The sequence below is a fragment of the Phocoena phocoena genome, chromosome 19, assembly GCF_963924675.1.
Source record: "Phocoena phocoena chromosome 19, mPhoPho1.1, whole genome shotgun sequence".
Taxonomy (NCBI): Eukaryota; Metazoa; Chordata; class Mammalia; order Artiodactyla; family Phocoenidae; genus Phocoena; species Phocoena phocoena.
Window position 1 is genome coordinate 59,000,149 of NC_089237.1, and position 19,490 is coordinate 59,019,638.

The 19,490-nt window shown below is 61.7% G+C and overlaps 1 protein-coding gene across 9 annotated transcripts in view; it reads left to right on the forward strand.

The window, feature by feature from the left end:
- Positions 1 to 17,675, forward strand: part of TOM1L2 (target of myb1 like 2 membrane trafficking protein) — a 79,218-nt gene extending 61,543 nt beyond the window's left edge. For 3 of the 9 annotated variants that reach the window (XM_065898142.1, XM_065898144.1, XM_065898150.1), the window contains 9 exons: positions 3,223 to 3,356; positions 5,265 to 5,313; positions 5,613 to 5,736; positions 7,090 to 7,207; positions 8,561 to 8,633; positions 10,645 to 10,734; positions 15,220 to 15,279; positions 16,855 to 16,891; positions 17,527 to 17,675. In XM_065898142.1, coding sequence (XP_065754214.1) covers positions 3,223 to 3,356; positions 5,265 to 5,313; positions 5,613 to 5,736; positions 7,090 to 7,207; positions 8,561 to 8,633; positions 10,645 to 10,734; positions 15,220 to 15,279; positions 16,855 to 16,891; positions 17,527 to 17,675 — 834 coding nt within the window. Of the gene's footprint in view, positions 1 to 3,222; positions 3,357 to 5,264; positions 5,314 to 5,612; positions 5,737 to 7,089; positions 7,208 to 8,560; positions 8,637 to 10,644; positions 10,735 to 15,219; positions 15,280 to 16,854; positions 16,892 to 17,526 lie in introns of all 9 variants that reach the window. The other 6 variants (XM_065898143.1, XM_065898146.1, XM_065898147.1 and 3 more) reach the window with 2 other exon arrangements.
- The last annotated feature ends 1,815 nt before the right edge of the window (positions 17,676 to 19,490 follow it).

Here is a 19,490-nt window from a genome sequence, read left to right on the forward strand (position 1 = left end):
TCCCATGACGTTTCCCTTCCCTCTGTCTTGTTCCAACTCCAAGCCTACCGACGTCGCTGCTATCTTACAAGTCAAACAGAGAGAATGGTTCTGGGTGTCAGTGGGAGGCTGTCCTTTCGGCACGAGAGGCTCGGGAGCCGGCAGCTCTGTAAGCAGACACGGCTGTCCTGGCCGCTGACCTCACTCCTCGAGCCAGCCGAGCTGGATCTCCCAGGGGTTGGGGCTGCATGTGGGAAAGTGCCACGGTCTGCTTGCAAAGGGATGGGATCAGACTGTGCCCCGGGACCCCTCACTCGAGCTGGAGGGTGGCCAGATTGCTCAGGGCAGAAGCTACCCAGAGCTCAAAGTGGAAATAAATGCATTTGTCACCAGCCCAAGTGTTCATGCCCACAGAAGCTGCTGCGGATTTGAGTAAACTGCTGGGAGGAAATGGGAAGAGGGAAACGGGAGGTGTCGGCGAGGGCGCGCCGCTGCAGCGGACCAGCATCCTGGCCAGCTGCGTCCGGATGGCTTCCTGTGCTTCGCACAGGACTTGCAGGTGTGGCCTCACCCGCGGCTCGCAGAGTGGCAGGAACTCAGGCAGCGTGAGCGAGGGGAGGCGGGACCCCGGAGGGAGCACAGCAGCTTCCCTCTCTGGGCTGGGAGAGACCTGGGAGGCGGCTTGTCCAGCCCCACCCTGTGCTGATTCCCCATGCTGGCAGCATGCCTGATGCTGCCTTGTTTCTGAACATCCTCAGCGACAGGCTGGGGAGGCACTTCCGCCTCCAAACACATGATCTGGATAGACTTTGGGAAGCAGCACGACAGGGCAGGAAGAGCCACGGCTTAGGGATCCCTGGCTTCACTCTGGGCCTGGCCGCTGATGAGCCAGGTGACTTAGAGCCTGGAGTAATCTCTCCCCGTTGGCCGGTTGGGAAGCGGCTGATTGAAGCCCGTCCACACCATGCCTGCAGCCCCGGTCTGTCTGCTCCACCCGCTGGAGCAGACACAAGTTCCTCCCTCACGTAGCAGGTCCTTGCATGCTTGCAGGCTGTCAGCCGCCCTCCCTCGGGTGGCCCGGTGGTTCTGAGCAGGGGGCAGCGCTGGGGAACCTGCAGCCTCCGTCTCCCTCCCTCACGGGCTGTCCAGCCACGTCTTCCCTGTCCTGAGACTCTGCATCTCTGTCTGCTGGAGCTTATGCCCTTGGCTGCGCCTGGGACTCCGGCCTTGGTAATCTCTAAAGATCCCAATGCCGGCGGCCGTGCCCCCACCGCCCCCAGATCAGCCTCTCCAGCTCTGTCTGCAGTTAGTGATAACGCGTGATTAATCCAGTAACGCCCAGGATGGGCATCCCTCACGGCCATCCCTCAGCTGATGAAGGAGGCCCACCCCACATTGTGTCTTCAAGTAGCAGATGGTTTAGCCCCTCTCGCTTCTTGCCTCTCATGTCAACAAAAACCAGGGGGGCCAGGACCATTTTCTCTAGAGAAATCTAGTTTATTCTACGTGTTCAGCTTCATTATTTCCCCCTTTCCCTTCAACAAAGACTGTGTCTCCCTCCTGTCTCCTTTGCAGCTGTAGAAAGCAGATCTTCAGGGCCTTATTCCCTGTGGGTTCAGAGGAGACCCAGAAGATGATTAAAAGATTGTTTTGCAAGGTGGGGAGGAGAATGTCCCTTGAAGAAAAGATACAGGCATTGGGATGAATTAGACAGAAAAGGGACATTTTACAAAGTCTTCTGGTGGATGGAGGGCTTTTGCACCAAGAGCAGTGACCAGCCGCACTCCCCCCTGTTGAGAACCAGACCCCAGAAGCCAGACTGAGACCGTCCGCGTTTAGGAAGTTCCTGTCCCAGCTGTTGCCAGGCAGGAAGGGCAAGCCGGGCAGGCTCTGGCTGTCTGTGGCTCAGGACCAGAAGAAGGTGCCTGTCCGGGTGGTTTGGAGGCAGGTAGGGTCTGCCTGCTGGTGACGGCGTGGAGGGCCCGCAGGCAGCCAGCGGGTGTCTGTGGTGGCACAGATCTTCATGCTCTGGTCCTCCTCTCCCGTGCAATCTCTTCTCGTTTCTTCCTGTTTAATTTTTTTAAGACAGTAACTGAAAGGTTGAAGCAAGGAGAAGGTGAAACTTTCTCTCTGCAGAGACCCCTGGAGACCCCTGATCCGGGCCGTGTTTAGGCAAAGCTCCGTGGGGGGGTCCCTGGGTGCCAACCCAGGCATAGAGCATGCGAGGCCCTGCCAGCGGGTGGGGGATGTCCTGCCCGCCTCTGCCCCAGCTGAAGGCCACGGGAGCCAGACCCCAGTGCACGGCCTCGGGTCTCATCCTTCCTCCAGGCGAGGCCCCAGAAACCACCTAGCGCTTCCCAAACGTTCTGCAAAGTGATGGAACGCCTCCTCCATGAGTGAAACTCTACAGGGACCTATCAGTGTCCAAACAGATGAGAGCATAGCCACCCTGCCTGCCGTGGTGGTGCCCAGCGCCATCGGCAGAGCTTCACCTCTTCCCAGCGCCCCCATCCCACCCCAGGAGAGCCGAGCCCAGGGCGCTGGACCCCCAGACAGCTGATGGTCAGGGCTGCTCACTGCTGCCTTGGCCGCCACATCCAGCAGGGACTAGGCTCTGGGGGGAGATTGAATCCAGCCCTGGCCTCTCCCTGCGGGTGCTACTGGTGCTTCGGGCGTGTGTGCCAGGTGCTTGAGACGCCCCCTGCAGCCTGCTGAGGGGCTGGTTCTCCTTGGGCTGGCGGCGCCTCCGTGAAGCCTCCTCTGGGGGGGCTTCACCCTCTGGGGTGGCTGGGAGCCAGTCTGCACCTACTGGAGGTGAAGGGGAGCCCAGGGCGCTCTAGGCAGTCTGGGGCGGCAGTGCGGGCTCAGGGCGTGTTCACAGCGCACAGGGAGTCTTGGCGGGTGAGATGCATGAGGATACACAGGGGCTGGGGCACCCTGTCCCCAGTGACGGGGTCGCGTCTGCACGGTCTGTTGAACAAGCAACTGCAGAGAAGCACGTTTTTGGATTTTCCAGACGGTGTGTGCGAACCGTGCTCTGCGCGCAGCCGGGTGTGCGCTGGGACGCTTGTCCATCAGGAGGCGCCGCCTGGCGGCCGGGGCGGGGTCCACCTGGCCTCCCGCATACGCCCGGCTTTGTGGACAAGCCTGGGCCCGTGCGGCTTTACGAACTGGCACATGTATTTGCAAAGCAAGTAGAGTGTGAACAAGGGGCACCCGCGGTAGCCAGACCTGTGTCCCCAGGAGCTGCACAGGACCTGCCGCGCCATGCAGCAGCGCGTCGTGGAGCTCATCTCCCGCGTGTGCAACGAGGAGGTCACCGAGGAGCTGCTGCACGTCAACGATGACCTCAACAACGTCTTCCTCCGATACGAGAGGTGGGAGCCGGCGCGGGGGTGGGGGGGTGGGGCGTGCAGAGTAGAGGCGGAATATACTCCTCGGATATGCTGACCTGTTCCCATGACGGGGAAGTGCTTCTTGTTCTCCTAGGAGCCAGCAACAGGAACGTGCCGCAGAGTCAGGCACTGCCCTTCATGGGCCTCGGGCTGGCCCCTGTCACCCCAGCCCAGGAGGGAGGATGGGGCTCGGGGACCCTGCGCTCCTGCACCTGCTCCTTTGAAGATCGTCTGAATCTGAAAAGGATTAAGGGGGAGAAATCTCTATCAGGGAAAAAAAGATTTCCTCTTTCCCATTTTTAAAAAAAGAGAAAGAGAGATTTTCCCTTCCTTTGCCACCACCAGCGTGTGTGGAGCGTGGAAGCAGGCAGGTGTGAGTGCTGGGAGAGACACGCATTTCCGTTCTTCCAAATCGTTTTCGGGTTTGAGGTAACAAACGTGCATATTCTTTTGCCTTCCCAGAGCTGTCCCTCAGGGAGAAAGGTGAGTGATCCAGGCAGTGCTCAGCAAGCAGGGAAGTGGCGAGCGGGCTCCCATCCGTGGCTCTGACGGGGCTGCCGCAGAAAGCGCCTTGGCCTGGCCAGCCTTCTGCTCCTAAGGATGAGGCCTGGGCCCTGGGCCGCTGACTCGTGGTCTGATGACCTGGCATCACGTAGGGTCCGGGTGACAGATGCTCGCATCTGGGCCTTAGAGGGTGATTTTGCTGTGGTTGCCACAGCTCTGGGCTGTGTCTCAGCTTCGACCATGGTGGCAGCGGTGGGTGGCCCTGTGTCCACCCGACAGATGACGAGCCCTCCACAGGAGGGATGGGGGCCCGTCTGGGGCCCCCTGTGCCACGGGAGCGCAGGAACAGAGCCAGGGGCCTCAACTCCCGGCCCCAGAGCCCCGGGTCCCTGCCCTGTGGTGCCAGGGTCTCCACTGTAAACAGGCTGAGCTTTTCACCTGTTAAACCTGTCTCAGCCCTTTCTGGTACAGGGTGACAGCAATTCAGAGGCAAAGCCCGGGGCCGGCAGCCCTGAGGTGCCCTTCCTGCCAGAGAGGCTTTTGCTAAGACTGATGGTCAGCAAGGGCGTGGGAAGGTGCTCCCGCATGACAACCTCAGGGGGGGTCATATTTCTGTCCTTGTCGACCACTGAGGATAAACTGTATCCCATGGGTGGCCTGACCAGGTTGTCCCCCCGGGGATCCCTGCTCACCAGGTGCTGAACCCAGCACATGGGGAGACCCAACGTGGAGCAGGGAATCTCAGCAGATCCCCAGCTGGAGAGGTCTCTTGGCGGCCTCTTAGCCTGTGGCGTCTAGGGCTGCCATGCTGGTCCCCACCTGATAGAGAATGACCTGGGTGCTGGAGAGGAGAGTCTGTCCTCGGCCAGGCTGCGGCCAGCAGGCGGGGGCCCTGGCTCACCGACCCTCCCGCAGCTGCTGGGGCCTGTGCCTGCCCTCCTCCTCCACGCGCCTGGCCCTGGGCCCCACCCCTTCCCCTAGCAAGTTAGCCCTTCGGCTCGTCACTCCACCACAGAGCTGTCCAACGGGGAGGGGCTGCTGTTCTCCTCTGGATCTGGGGCGCCCCCAGGGAAGGTGGCTAGCCCTGGGGGTGCTTATGATGGCCTCCTGCATGTGCTAGCCCGCACCTGCAGTGCCCTTGGGGAGGCTGGGAGGCTGATCCCCACTCGGGGGAGCCCCATGCAGCAGCAAGAAGGGCGAAGTTGTGTGTTGGGGGTTGTCCACTCCCTGGCCCCCCAAATGGGCCCAGTGGTTCTCCTTCCCCAGAGCCAGGGTCTCTGCTGGCCTCCCGGCCCACGGGCCCTGGGAGCTTCCCAGGCCAGTGGACTTCGCGATGCAGTGTCCCAGGCACTCCCTCTCCTTACTCCACTTTCCTTTCCCCGTTAGGTTTGAACGATACAGGTCAGGCCGATCCGTTCAAAATGCCAGTAATGGAGTGAGTATTCCTTCAGAATTCTCGCCTTTCTGGAGGCCGGGAAACCTGGGGTCTCCTGGGGTTAAAATATCCGGGCGATGGGAGAGCAAGCTCTGGTGGGTGGGCTCTGAGGAGGTGCCAGCAGGCACATCCCTGGCGGGAGGGGGCAAAGAAGCCCCCGGGACCTCGCTGTCCCTTAGATGGGTGAGGGGCGGGGGGTAACTCACAACAGCCCACCCGGGACCCTGGGTGGTGCCTGCCAGCTTTCCCCTCGGGGCCCAGCACGCGGGCCGGGGCTCAGCCCACCTCCTGCCCGGCAGGTGCTGAGCGAAGTGACAGAGGACAACCTCATCGACCTGGGCCCGGGGTCTCCAGCCGTGGTGAGCCCGACCGTGGGGGGCACGGTGCCCCCGTCTTCCCTCTCGTCCCAGCTTGCGGGCTTGGGTGAGTGTCCCGGAACTGCCTCCCGCACCCCCGCCCCCCGCCGGCCTTGTGGGGGACCCGTGGGACAGCGTGTGCCTGGGTCCTGCAGTGCCATTTCAGCTGAAGGCTTGTTCCCTAAACTTAGAGTTTGAACCCATGTTGGAAAGCAGGGGTGCGGGGTGGTCCAAGGGACTGGAAGCTGTTGGCTTTTTGAAGAAAGGTGGCTGCTGTGTTGTATGTGGCATATTCTCTGTGGCTGGAGTGATTTCCTTCTCAACGTCAACCAGGCCAAGGGTGGCAAATAGGTATCAGCTCCTTGGGTGCTTGGCACGTGGGCCCAGGAAGGATGCTGAGGCCACGTCGGGGCTTGGAAGAGTCCGTGGCTGATCGGTGACGTCTGCCCTGGGCTTGTCAACAGGAAGGGGTTTGCTCTCCTTGAACTAAGAGCAGTGAGAGTGCGCCATCCTCTGAAACCTAAAACAAAAGATGCCATTTTTTCGCAGTTTGTTCAGTTTAATGTGTGTCCGTGACACTGGATGCCCCACCCGGGCTGGATGAGCCCGGTCTGGGACAGAGGAGGTCACAGTGTTACATGACCACTCAGCACGGCCCTCTCAAAATGCTGTCTTCCATCCTGCGCTTCTGTTTCCTTAATATTTGTCTTTGTACCTTCGTCTCATTTCGGTTGAATCAAGCTTTCACTCAGTGCCCTGCCAGTTGCTGTAGTGGCTTCTCGACCTCTCATGGATCCGTAGCCACTGTTCCTCTTTCTCTGCCTTCAGTCTACCCAGCATGTGGCCACCAGGCTTAATACCTAAAATTCAGATTGGATTCCACTGCCCCTGCTTTAAAAAGCTCTAGTGTTTCCCCATCGACTCCTTTGCCGGCGTGTGACCTCTTCAGCAGCCTCGTCTCTCCGCCGGCACCCTTCACGCGTCACCCCCTCTGCCCGCCGCCCAGCCCCCCTCCCGCTCCTGTGGCAGTTTCCGGTCCCCCGCCCATATCTCCACCTAATTCTGTGCTGCTGTCTGTCCCCCTACTCTGTGTACCCCCTTGAGGCCGGGAACCGCGCCAGAGTCACTGTGGTCCAGTCAGGGTCGAGCTCTGGCCGTGCACGCGCCTACGAAATACTTGTCACATAAGTGACCTTGGCCTGTGGCCTCTGTGACCGGCTCCCAGGGGCGCCTTGGTGCGGGCAGGAGCCTGCACGGCCCGCCTGCTCGCCGCTCGCCCTCATTCGGGAGCGACTTGGGGGGCCGGGGGCTGTTCTCGTTCCCTTCTGCCCCGCCCAGGACTTCAGCCCGCCAGGTGACTTCTTCCCAAGGTCAGGCCCACATTTGCTGTCACCCACCCCTCCTCTGTTCTGTTGCACAGACCTGGGCGCGGAGAGTGTCAGCGGCACCCTGAGCTCGCTCCAGCAGTGTCACCCCCGGGACGGCTTTGACATGTTCACCCAGACCAGAGGGAGCTCCTTAGCTGAGCAGCGCAAGACGTATGTGGGGACCCTCCCGGTGGCTCTCAGAGGACGCTGGGCGGGGCTGACCCCGGCCTGGGCCCACGGCCAACACAAAGGGGCCTTTTATTCACTGGGGCCAGGCCTTTCCACTCCGGTTGCCGGGACCTGGCGGTAGACACAGCTGTTGAGTGGAGGCCAGCACCCTGAGCTGGGCGGCCATGCGGGTTCCTCCCACCTGCTCCCCTGCTCTCCCTGCCCCCGCGCTGCTGCTGCCTCAGAAACTTCGTCTGCAGGAGGAGCAGGGGGCACGGGGTGGGGCAGGCAGGCACCGAGTTGGTTCCTCGCCCCTGGGGTGCGAGCAGCGTCTTTCCTGACGGCGGCTCTGGCCAAGATGAGCCCTGTGGAATTAGGGGAGTTGATTCCAAAACACACAGCCCCCTGCATCTCCCTGGAACCTGCTTTGAGCTTTCTGTTCAGCCTTTGACCACCTCCCCCGGGACCCAGCATCTTGACGCATCCAGCTCTTTGAGTCCTGTACTCAGGACTCAGCAGGTTGACCAGAAGCCCAGGGCCCCAGGCACCTTTTAGCTGCTTTCAAAATGGATACAGCAAAAGAAGTCAGGGAGCAGAAGACAACCCCGCAATGAGTGACAGACCCTCACCCCAGACTGGGAGACCACCTTCCTTGTCAGATGCCACTGAGGCTGCTGCTTTTTTATTAATATTATTATTTTGTTTATTTATTTAGGCTGTGTTGGGTCTTCGTTGATGTGCGCGGACTTTCTCTAGTTGCAGCGAGCGGGGGCTAATCTTCATTGCGGTGCACGGGTTTCTCGTTGCGGTGCTTCTCTTGTTGTGAAGCACGGGCTCTAGGCACGCAGGCTCAGTAGCTGTGGCTCTCAGGCTCTAGAGCGCAGGCTCAGTAGTTGTGGCGCACGGGCTTAGTTGCTTCACGGCATGTGGGATCTTCCCAGACCAGGACTCGAACCCGTGTTCTCTGCATTGGCAGGAGGATTCTTAACCACTGCGCCAGCAGGGAAGCCAAGGCCGCTGCTTTTAAAATAAGAATTGTGACCCCTTTGCTTCTATCCAGCCTCTTGCTCTAAGCAGTTCCGGGCCCTCTGGCACCCTGTCCTTGAGCTTTGCAAATGCCTCTAGTGTTACTTAACAGAGGGAAATGGAGGTGGTACAGAGTCCCAGACCCCAGAGCGAGCGAGTGGCTGGGCTCTGCTTGAACCCAGGCCTCCTGGCTTCAGCTGCGGCCAGACCACGACCTAAATGCCAAGGCCTCTGAGTACTCGTGAGGAAGGTGCCGAAGATGGAGGGTGGTTGCAGGTCACCACCTGTCCGTCTCCCGTGACCACTCTGCTTGTGCTGCTTCGTCCCCAGGGCCACCTACGAGGACCCCCAGGCCGTCGGAGTAATTGTTTCTGCGGTAGACGGTCGGAAACAGAACCCCGAAGTGGTAGGTCTCTCGCCCTTTTTTTCTGCCTGGGGGGAAAGCAGGGCCGTCTGGTAAAGCCAGCTGGAGAGTTAGGCAGAGCTGGCGGCACGGAGGGCAGACTGGGGTGAGCCATGTCAGCTCCTGAGTGCCCCCCACCCGTGGGGACGCCCATATCAGGACACCCAGGAGGAGACAGGCCCAGAGAGGCAGAGATGTGCGGAGGGCACTCCGCGAGCCATCTTGGGCGGGGCTGCACCTTGGGGAGGTCTGATGGGGAGCCTCTGCTGTCCCCCATGGTGGCTCTAAGCTCTCAGGGCGCGGGACTCCTGTGGCCAGAGAGGGTCTCTCCCCAAAGGTTGCAGTGCCCTGGGGTGGGCGGCTCTCTGACAGAAGGGAAATGGAGGCCTGGGCCTGTCCCTGCAGGCCTGCCGTCAGAAGGTGGCTGGTGGGGCTGGCTTGGGGAGGGGGCTGGAGTTGGGGAGCAGCGCTGAGGGCAGAGGTGCTCGGAGGTGAAGGAGGGGCTTCTGTGATTTCTGGGAGATCGCAGTGCCCGGAAGGAAAAGGTTTGTGCCTCCATGCTTCTCGTGAGGTGGTTCCCTTCTCGCCTGAGAAATGTGTGTGGCCACGAACGAATGAATATGTGTGTGTGGGGGGGGGGTGGCGTTGGGGGGACAGTGGCCCCAGAACAGCCGCCCCCCGGCCCGCCCCATCCCGGGCTACAAAGGGGCAGCGCTCATCTGTCCACTGGAGGGGAGCCTGGCTTCCCAAACACCAGCCCTTGGCCTCCCACAGCCCCTGTCCAAGTGGCCCGGGCAGGCGGCAGTGCTGAGGCCTGGCGTCCCCAAGAAAGCTCATCCCCTGGTCCCCATGTCCCTCCCGGCTCAGCCAGCTTGTTGAGGGCCGTGTGTCCCTCTGCACCAGCCACCAGGGGGCGCAGAAGAGCCACCCAGGCTGCGGCTCTCAGTGCCCCGCCCCCCGCAGAACCCCTGAGGCTGGGACTGTGCAGTGGCCCAGTGGTCGTGTTGCTGAGGACGGCCCCCACCCCAACTCAGGGCACCAGGGAGCCAGTAAGGCCGGCCCATCCTCCTGGCCCAGGTGGCCAGGCCGGCCCGGTCAGCTCTCCACTCTGCCTCCAGGGCCTGCCCCGCCAAGGCCAGGAGTGCCCTTCTGCCACTGCCTCTGCCAGTGCCAGGGTCCAAGCGCAGGAATGCAGCCAGCTCCCTGCCTTTCACCCGGGGTGCCTGGCCTGCCTCCTGTTTTCAACATTTCTACCTGCAGCAGGCAGGCTGCTCCTCGTGTGCCCTGCTCGAGGGGGTGATGCAGGGAGCAGGGTTCGTGTGGGCCGTGTGTGTGTGTGTGTGTGTGTGTGTGTGTGTGTGTGTGCGCGCGCCTGTCTGTGGGTGTGTCTTTGTATCTGTGTGCACACACACTTATATGCATCTTCAGGCCTGTACTTCGGGTTATGGTGTTCCATATCCTAAACAGTGCTGCCCTGGAAATGAAACCTGGGCCAAGGGAGAAATTAAGAACACGGTAAAGGAGAAAAAACTGTGTAGCCACACCTTCACGGTACGGCCGCATCGGTAGTTGTAACTTTAAATCCTTTCATCATTTAGAAAAGGCAATATCCCCAAATTCATCATTCACGTTAAGAGCTTGGAAAAAGAACGCCACAGGTAACTGAGGAGGAAAAAGATAATAAGAAGAAAGTAGAGATGACTGTGCAAAAGCTGGTGCTGTGAAGCCACCCCTCAGTGACCCTGAGAGCCTAGGCGGAGGGCAGCCCCGGCCGGCCTTCTGCGGCCCCAGGGGCGTGGGAACAGGGGTTCAAGTGCGTGTTACCCTCTTGGGGTCCCTGTTACTAAACGCCTCTTCTTTTACCCAGGAGGTAAGGGCATGTTTGGGGGGGTGGGCCGCTGGGTCCCAGCTCCTCAGGTGATGGGGTACCAGCTCTGACAGTGGCTTTTCTGTTTCCATGACATGTGCTATTGGCTTCTTTACCACGGGTCTTGCTGTGACTTTCCTTTCTGGGACTTTTCTGTCCTCGGCCCAGAAGAGAGGTAAAGGTGGGGACTCTGACCTGGAGCCCATAGACAGCTGGCTCATAGCCCAAGGAATGGTGAGAGGTCACCAGCCGCGCTGAGCCCCTTGTCCCCCCACCACCACCACCCTCGGTGCTTCCCTCTGTCTTCTCGCGGGTGCCCAGTCTTCCCCTCCTGTCTGTCTCCTTAAGCTGCAGACTTCCAGCCCCAGAAACTCCATCTCTGGTTTTCTGTGGAGGTCCGGGCATTTGCAGGAGTGAGGGGAGGGCCCTTTCCCTCCTTCTACCGTTTCTGGAGCTCTGGGCAGTATTCACTTTTCCAGGATGAGCACAAGTTACTGTGGCCTCTGCTTGGGAGGGGATGTTTCTGAGAGGACAGGCTCAAAGCATCTGACTGGGCAGAGAACGCCGCCCAGCCTGTGAATGGGGCAGTCTAGGCCGATGGGGTTTCGTCCTGTAATTGTTTGTGCCCACTGTGTCCCCCGGAAGGATCTGAGACCTCCTAAAGAAACACAAACGCTACTGGAACGGAATAAGATGTGGGGATCATACACGCAGTCAGCCTCAGGAAGTAGGGTGTCCATGGCTCCAAGACCCGGCAGGATCCCTCCTGCCTCGTGATCAGGTGGCCCCGAGTCTGTGCACAGAGAGGTCACTTGCTGCAGGCTGCCTGCGGTGCAGGGACGATTTCACCTCTGAGACCGGGGTCTGTGCATGGTGGAGCCTGAGCGGGAGACCTAGACACACCAGGAGAAAGCCGAACTGACCCCTTGGGGCCGGGCCAGCCTGGGGCCAGGGGAGGGCTCTTCAGGCTGGGCCAGCATGCCCGAGCCTGCGGGCAGTACAGGGTCACCTGCCTAAGCAAGTGTGACTAGCTCTCGAGGACACGGGCCAAAGGGCTGTCAGAGCCGGGGGCCAGGGTGTCTGCCCGCCCAGCTGGGAGCTGGCGACCCAGCACAGCCGCACTCGGGGGGCCGTCTCCCTCCACCTGCCGGCAGCCCGTCCTGCTTGCTGCACCGGACCCCAAGGCCGTTCTTAGGGACATGGGCTAGCCTGGCCCCTTGTTTGCTTCTGTGGGGACAAGCAGGGGCTCTGGCCCACACGTGCGGGTGGCCTTAGAGCACTCCTGGAGACCATGTCCACTCCACTGTCCAAATTGGGAGGATCCAGCCATGTGTCCTTGTGCCTATTAGTCCTGCAAAAAATGATACTGCCCACACAGCCGCCCCGCGTGTGGCTTGGTAGCCGGTGGTGGCACCCACCCCTGCCCGGCCCCACCTAGAGCTCCAGTCTCCGACGTCAGAAACAAGCCCGACTAACAGCTAACCCTGTGTCTCACCTGCCCGACTGCAGTGTTTTGTTTTGTTTTCTTTTAAACAGCATATATTAATTGCTTTGCCTCATTTCCCATAGCATAGAAACCCTGAGTCTTTCCAAACCTGCCAAGTACAAATTCTTTACTTGGAAACTTTTTGTACTATTGAGCGAGACCAAAGGGCCTGTAGACTGAGCCTCAGGTTGGGGAGGTGGCAGGAGGACTGTCGGGGGGCAACAGCCCCTGGAAGCATTGCACCCGAGCGCAGCACTTGGTCCGGCCGCGTTGGAAGTGGTGCAGGTTTCCTTGTGGGGAGGCATGTTGGGCATCCAGGTCCAGCACCAGGCCTGTTACCGTGGAGGAGAGCCCTAAGTACCTTCTCGAGCAGCCTGCCCGGGGACGGCGGTGCTCTTGCCTCTCCCGGCGGCGGTCGGAGGCCTGTCACCCACACGCAGGGTGCAGCCAGGATAGGTGAAAGCGTATGAGTCGCAGCAGGAACCCAAGGAGGTTAGAGAAAAGTCTGCCGCTGCCCAAGCCCAGGCTTGGGGCGGGGCCCCCTACGCAGACCAGGTGGCGCCCTTCCCCTTTGAGCCGGTGACCCTCCCGCCCACACGCAGGGCTGCCCGTCTGAGCCCAGGCTGGCCCACCCCTGCCACGTCCACGGCTGCCCTCCGCATCCAGCGCCTCAGCCAGCCAGCCCCGTCCGGCCGGCCTCGGAGCTAGGGAGTTTGGGCGGCCGGTCTGTATCCAAGGGTGTACCCACACGCGCTCCCTTTATTTTTTTCTCGTTGCATCTGTTTCCCTTTCTGTCTCCTTCCTCCAATGCACACTCTGGCAGCCCCCTTGCCTGGGAGGTGCTCACCCCAGGGCGTGTGAGAGCCCAGGTCGCTCAGGGTGAGAACGCTGAGGCCTCTCTGGCCTGGGGCTGTGCCCGCAGCTGGAGCGGTGACACAGCAGCTCCTGTTTGCAGGGCAGCGCAAGTGTCTAATGTGTCTGAAGCACCTGGTTTTGGGGCAGCTTGGCCGTGCTCCCCCATCGATTCCCAGGCAGGCGGCTCATGAGCCCAGGCTGCGTCCAGCCTGGCGGGGCGGCCCATCCCCCGTCACGTGAGCCGTCCTGTCACCCACACCCGACTCCACGTGATGCACGCCCGCGGCCAGCGCCTCTCAGTCAGGGCTCAGGCCCCACGGCTCCGGCATCCCTGGGTTTCTGAGTTAGAAACGGAAGCACCCGACTAGAACTGAAGGGCTCTGGGGTCGTGAGTGGCGGAAGACATCGCCCCGTTTCACAGACGAGGCTGAGGCCCCAAACCTGGGGCTTCTTGGGGCCCCAGAGGTGGGGAGCTCCTGGAATGGAGCAAGTCCACCCCTGACTTGTGGGTGGCGGGCTTGTTTTGAGGGGTGAGGAGCTTCTCACGTGTCAGTGTTTATTTTCTGAGCGTGCTGGCTCTCAAGATCTGTCCAGAGGAGAAAACTGAGGCTCTGTCCCTGGCCCCGAGGGACCAATTCTGAACAGTAACAGAAAAGTTACGAGCAAAACCTGAAGGCCTAAGGCGCATGACAACTTCGTGTCTTTTTTCAAGCTTTGCGACCCGAGGAATCCCCACTCCTCCTGGGCGGGCCGAGGCTGGTGGGTGTCAGGGGCGCCCCCCCTGCTCCGGCAGCTGGGGTTGGCGGGTTTCTCCCTGGAGACACACTGACTTCCCACGCTTGGTCCTGGGGATTCGGCGGTGTGGCACGAGTCCTCCCCGAGGCTGGGCGTTCTGGCTTAGAAGCAACATGATAACAAAAATTGGCATCTCCTGTCACGGGAACGTGTCGGGCAGAAGCCCTGTCAGCAGGCGTAAGACTGGCCGGTCGCACCCTGGACGCCGCTGGTCCCTGCTCCGTGGGGAGGGAAGTCGGCTCCAGGTGCTGCCAGCAGCCCCTTGGCGTCCTGCCCGGAGGGAGGACCATGTGTTCCTTGTCACCATGAGTCATTTCAGGGTGGTTTGAACTCCTTGGTATTTTTTCATTTTAACATTCTTGAGTCCCCAGTAGGTCAAAGAAATTAAATAGCAACATAGGCAGAATCTCCCTCATCTGATCGAGGTTGGCCTGAGCCTCTCTGAGACACATGTGGAAGCCAGAGGAGGGTCTGCTGGCCCGGCTGTGTGACATTGGGGTGAACCCAGCTACAGACGGTGCAGGCAGTCTCTCTAGAAATAGCGAGCTTGTGAGTCCCAGGAGGTACCTCCCAGACCCAGCCAAGGTGAGGATGCAGGTCACCTCGGTCAAGGGCCATCCTCTCGTTTATCTAGTCTGGGAGCCAACATTTCATTAACGTGGCTTCGAAGGGGTTAAAGGTTCCTTTTCCTTCTTATCATATGATCATTTTATTATGTCTGACAGCAGCTTAAGTATTTCTAGCCAGATAGATTTTCAGGCCCTTGGCATGGGTGGCCCAGGCGTGGACAGGGCCTAGGCACCAGAGGGGTGCCCTCCTTTGCTCAGGACCCTGGTCCCCCCTCCCAACCGCTCCCCTGCTCCCCCCGCCCCCCGACTCCCCTGCTTTCAGTTGCACTTCTTTTCTTTTTTGCTGGGGCCACAGACAGCCATTGGAAGCTGGGAGGAAAGGGTGGGATGAGAGGAGGCTGCGGCATTCAGGCCGCTTCCTGATTTTTCCACCAAAGGGACACAAAGACAACCAAAGCCTGCGGTCCCTTTTGTCATCAAAGCCCTTGCTTTGGCCTGTGTCCCCTGGTGGAGGAATGTGCCGGGCTGCTGTGGGCCAGGCCACACCCAGGCCTGGGTGCCCTTCCCACTCAGAAATGCCCCAGGACACCATCCTTTCAGTGAGCGAGCCTGGACCACCTGCCCCCTGCCCCGCCCTGGGCGGATGGCCACGTCCTGTCGGGGCCGGGACTGTCGCAGATGGAGGGGCTCCACACCGGCCTGCAGGCCGGCGCCCCAGGGCTGAGAGGCAGACACGCTAGTCAAAAAGTTATCCACTGAAGAACGCGTACTGCGCCTCCCTCCCCACCACGTCGCGTCCCGTCCCGTCCCGTCGCTAGCCCCGCTTCCTAGAGCTGCTGCTTCCCTCACCTGCCGTTTCCCACGTGGCTGCCTGCGTGCCCGCCCGCCTGCTGCGCCAGCGTGTTCTGCTCTGTGTACGTCTGGCTCCGTCGGGCTGCTTGGGTTGACGTGTCCGCTGTTCTGTCTCCCCTGCCTGGCCGCGGGCTGCCTGGCCGCTGCCTGCCGCTTCCATAGATCCCCGTGGTGCAGCCGTCTGTCATGGACGACATTGAGGTGTGGCTCAGGACCGACCTGGTGAGACTCGACTTTTCTATCTCGTGTGGGGAGTGGCGAGGCCCAGGTGCCTCTGAGGACAGGAGGCCTGGGGGCCGGCGCGGGGCCGCTCCCTGGGGAGGTGGAGGAGGGGAGGCCGGGCAGGCGCCCCCGGGGTCCGCACCTGCTCGGCCTGGCCACACCGCCCCCAAGACGCACACTGACTTTTCCCAGTTACTGCGGTTTCAGGTGTGTGTGTGCTTGGGTTCTTTTGGTTTGGGGTTTTTGTACGCTTTTTAATTTATATTTTTATTTATTTTTTTTTGGTTTTCATTTTTTTTTTAATTGTGAAATATACCCAGAGACATTTTTTTCTTTTAATTGTGAAATTTACACAGACATGAGTTGGTGTTTGTTTTTTATTCACTCTCATTCCCCTTCCCCAGCATCTCCTGGTATCTTGGATTTAATGGTTCCAGGGACCATTGTCTTTATCCCCAGAGATGGGCAGGAAGGTTAGGACATCGTGCAGCTGGCAAGGGCAGCCGGTCTGAGAGGGGAGGGCTGTGCTGGCTGGTCCCCTGCTGCCCCCCGCCAAGCACTCTCACCACCACCCCCAGCCCCCCACCCCCGGGGCTGGTGACGAAATGCACCCTGGGAGGGGAGGTGTTTGTCCATGGTCACGGCTGGTGGGACTCTCCCCATGACCTGAGGACAACTCATCTCTTGCTTCTCGCTGCCTCCCCTCAGGACACCCCCCCCAACTAGGACGGCAGACCTCAGCCCCCAGGACGGGCCTCCTGCCGCTCCGGGCCAGCCCCCAACGCCCCCCCACCAAAGCCGGGCTTCCCGGAGACTCGGGTGCCATGCCAGGGGAGGAGGGGCCCCCCGTTACGCCTTTCCCAGGGAATGCCCGGAAAGAAACAGCTCCCATCGCAGAGCAGGCAGGCCGGGGCCCCCACCTCACGGGGGGCACCGCGCTCGAGGGCCAGGGAGCTCCCAGCCAGCCGCGCAGCGGGTCAGGGGCAGAGCCAGGAAGGAAGCCTGGGTCGTGTCTGCTTCCCCATCACTGTCTGTGCAGAGTTCCCAGTGGCCCCCACGTTCCGCACAGAATTGACCCCCCAGAGCCTCCCCAGTGACAGCATCGGGGCGCAGGAGGACGCTGCCAGAGCGCCGCAGGGTCCGGCCCCGTGCTTCCAGGCCCCACGCGGTTCCCAGCTGCTGGCGTGGCCGTGACCTCCCAGCGCCCTGTGGCTGCCCGCGAGGGGACGCCCAGTGGAGGAGCGCCCGGGGCCCTGGCTGCCTGAGGCGCAGCCTCCTCCTGGCCGCCCTGCAGGCCTGCCCCGCGGCTCAGCCGGAGAACGAACCTGCACCTTTTAGAATTTTTGCTTTCTGACCCTTCTGGGGGATCAAAACCTAGAACCTACTATTTTTGTTTTTACTTTTTAAAAACAAAGTTTCTGTGTCTCTGATAAGACGAGAGCAGTGCTTTGCTCTTACAGAACTTGGGGGGACGGGAAGTAGGAAGTTTTGCTCGGGTGCCGCCCTGGGGTGGCCGAGGGCGGGAGCGGCAGCAGGGCGGGCGGGTCCTAATGCCCTCTCTCTGCTCTCCCACAGAAGGGCGACGACCTGGAGGAGGGCGTCACGAGCGAAGGTAGGCCTGCCCCCACACCCCGCCGCTGCTGTGCCCGCCCCAGGCTCTGGGAGCCCCCCCGCCCCCCGCCGTGCCGCCCGGGCGGGCCTCCCCCGCGGGCTCCCGGGCTGTGTCCCGCCCAGGCCTTGTGCTGATGCGGGAGGCGCTGCAGCTGGTGAACAGTAGGCGCAGTTGCCCGCGCTGCTGACCAGTTTGCTCCCGCCAGATGCCCAGTGCAGCTGAAGCAAGACACGTGCCATGCAGTCAGCAGGGCACGCAGGGAACCCCTGGGCCTGGCACCCTGTGGCCGCACAGCTGGGCCCTCTGCAGGCACAGAGCCCTGCTTGGTGGGTGTGGGGGGGTTTCCCTGCCAAGTTCAAGGAGGAACTCACTCCTCCAGCTCCCCCTGCCCTGCCTTCTGTGCTGATCTGCATGATGGAAAAGCTCCAAGTCAGTGGTGGGGCAGGAATCCTAACTGGCACCCCCCAGCCCCCCACCCCCCACCTCGCCGGCTTGTGGCAGGCTTCCCGCTTGCCCTGGTGATGGCGGAGGAGGAAAGGGGGCGGTGCTCTGTGGGGAGCAGGTGGGCGTGGCTGTTGGAGCCTCAATGCAGCTGAGCCCTTACCAATCCCGGCCGGCCTTGTTTTGTGTTGTAGAGTTCGATAAATTCCTTGAAGAAAGGGCCAAAGCTGCCGAAATGGTTCCCAACCTCCCCTCTCCCCCAGCGGAGGCTCCGGCCCCGGCCTCAAATCCCTCCAGCCGGAAGAAGCCGGAGCAGTCAGAGGACGCCCTCTTTGCCCTGTGAGCTGTCCTGTGGTTGGGCCCCCCCACGGCAGGTCACCTCTAGCTCCCCCGATCCACACCAGGCACTGGCCACTCTTCCCATCCCCAGCCCCCACCTGGTCCTGCGCTGCTGTGTCTCCATGGAAACGCCACTGTGTTTGCTCCCAGGCCTCCCGCTAGTCAGGACCAGCTTTAGCCACCCTCTCTGTGGGCGGCGGGACAGCGTTGCTGTAGCCACAGCCCCTCAACTTCTGCTCTTCCTGCCCACCAGCTCCCTCTGCCTGTTTCTTCCCAGGAAGAGCCCACAGCTGGTCCAGCACCAGGCAGGGCAGTCCCTTTGGGTCTGTTCCTGAGCAGTTCCTCTGGTCACCTGCACACAGAGAAGGGGCTCAGGCCCCAGCCCCTTGCCCGGCGTGCCCCTGCCCAGCTCAGCGGGCCTTTCCTGCCCTCCCGTGACCCTCTGTGCCCCAGAAAGGGCAGGTCTGCACCTGCGGGCTTGGTCGCCCTCCCCGGACTGCTGCTGCCTGATGAGTGTTGGAACTTTAGAAGGCTCTGTGGATGCCCACGGGTGGCGTCTCTCACCTGCCATCTGCTTGACCCTTTCTTCATACTCAGCTGCTAGCCCAGACCCACGTCCAACCTGGCTCAGTAGCCGAGCCTGGGACCAAGGGGTCCCCCGCGGGCCTGCATGCTCCTGGTGTGGGCAGAGCCATGGGCTGTCAGGAGGGCAGCTGGCAACCCTGGCCGGTCAGTTCTTGCAGAGATAACACTACTGTCTCCAAGCTGCCCCTGTGCACCACAGGTCCTGTGGCCGCCCCACCTGTGGAGGGGCCTGCACAGTGAGGGCTGGCTCTGGCCAGCTTGGGAGAGAGAGCTTTGCACGTTGGTGAATGTGCTTCGGCCTGGTCTGGGGCAGCCTCCACGCCTCCGCCTCCAGGGCCCAGCAGCAGGCGGTGTTGCACCCCAGGCGAGATCCCAGTGACCGAAGGCCCCTGCACTTTACTGGACGGGGCCTCAGCCTCCCCTGCAGACTGTCCTGAAGTCTGATCTCCTCCCACCCCAGACCCGGCGCCCAAGCAACCTAGGAGGGGCTGCTGACACCCACTCCTGTCTTGGGTCCTTGCTGGTATCTCGGGCCGTGGGCAGGGCACTAGCCGCTCGGCCCAAGCCCGGTCCAGCCTGAGCCGCCCTGTGCTGTGGCCCAGAAGAGCGAACGCACTGCTGCCGCGGCTTCCGCCAGCCTGTGAGCCCTGGTCCAGGTCAGCGTTCCAGCATGCGCTGCCTGGGCGTCGGGGCAAGGCCTGGCCGGGCCACCTGGTGGGCCTGGCCCGCGGTGTGGTCAGCCCTTCCCACCTGGCAGCCCAAGCAGGGAGAAGAGGCCGGGCCTGACACAAGCCGGGATCAGTGCTGCCGTGGGCTCCAGCGGGAGCGTTTAGGACAGGGCTGGAGGGCTGTGCGGGGCACCGGCAGGAGCAGGTGTGGGGGAAAGCGGGGTGCTGCCCGTCTGGGACCCACACCCAGCCTGGCACCCTCACCCAGCTTGGCACCCTTCAGCTTCCTCTGGAGAGGAGGCCTGGGGTCCGGCTGGGGCTGTCACACTCCAGTTCCTCAGAGGGCGCTCAGGAAGTCCCCACCACGGAGCTGGGCCAGCCTGCCTGCACCCCGCCCAGCCCCGACCCTCAGACAGCTGCACCCCTCTCCTCGGCGTTTCCAAGGGCGAGGCCCCGAGGCCGGCGTGGATGCTGAGCGTGTGAAGTTGGCCGACTTGAGCTGCACAGAAGGTGGCTGGGTGGCCCGGTTGTCCCTGGCAACCCTAGCTGGTATCCCCGGGCCTTGG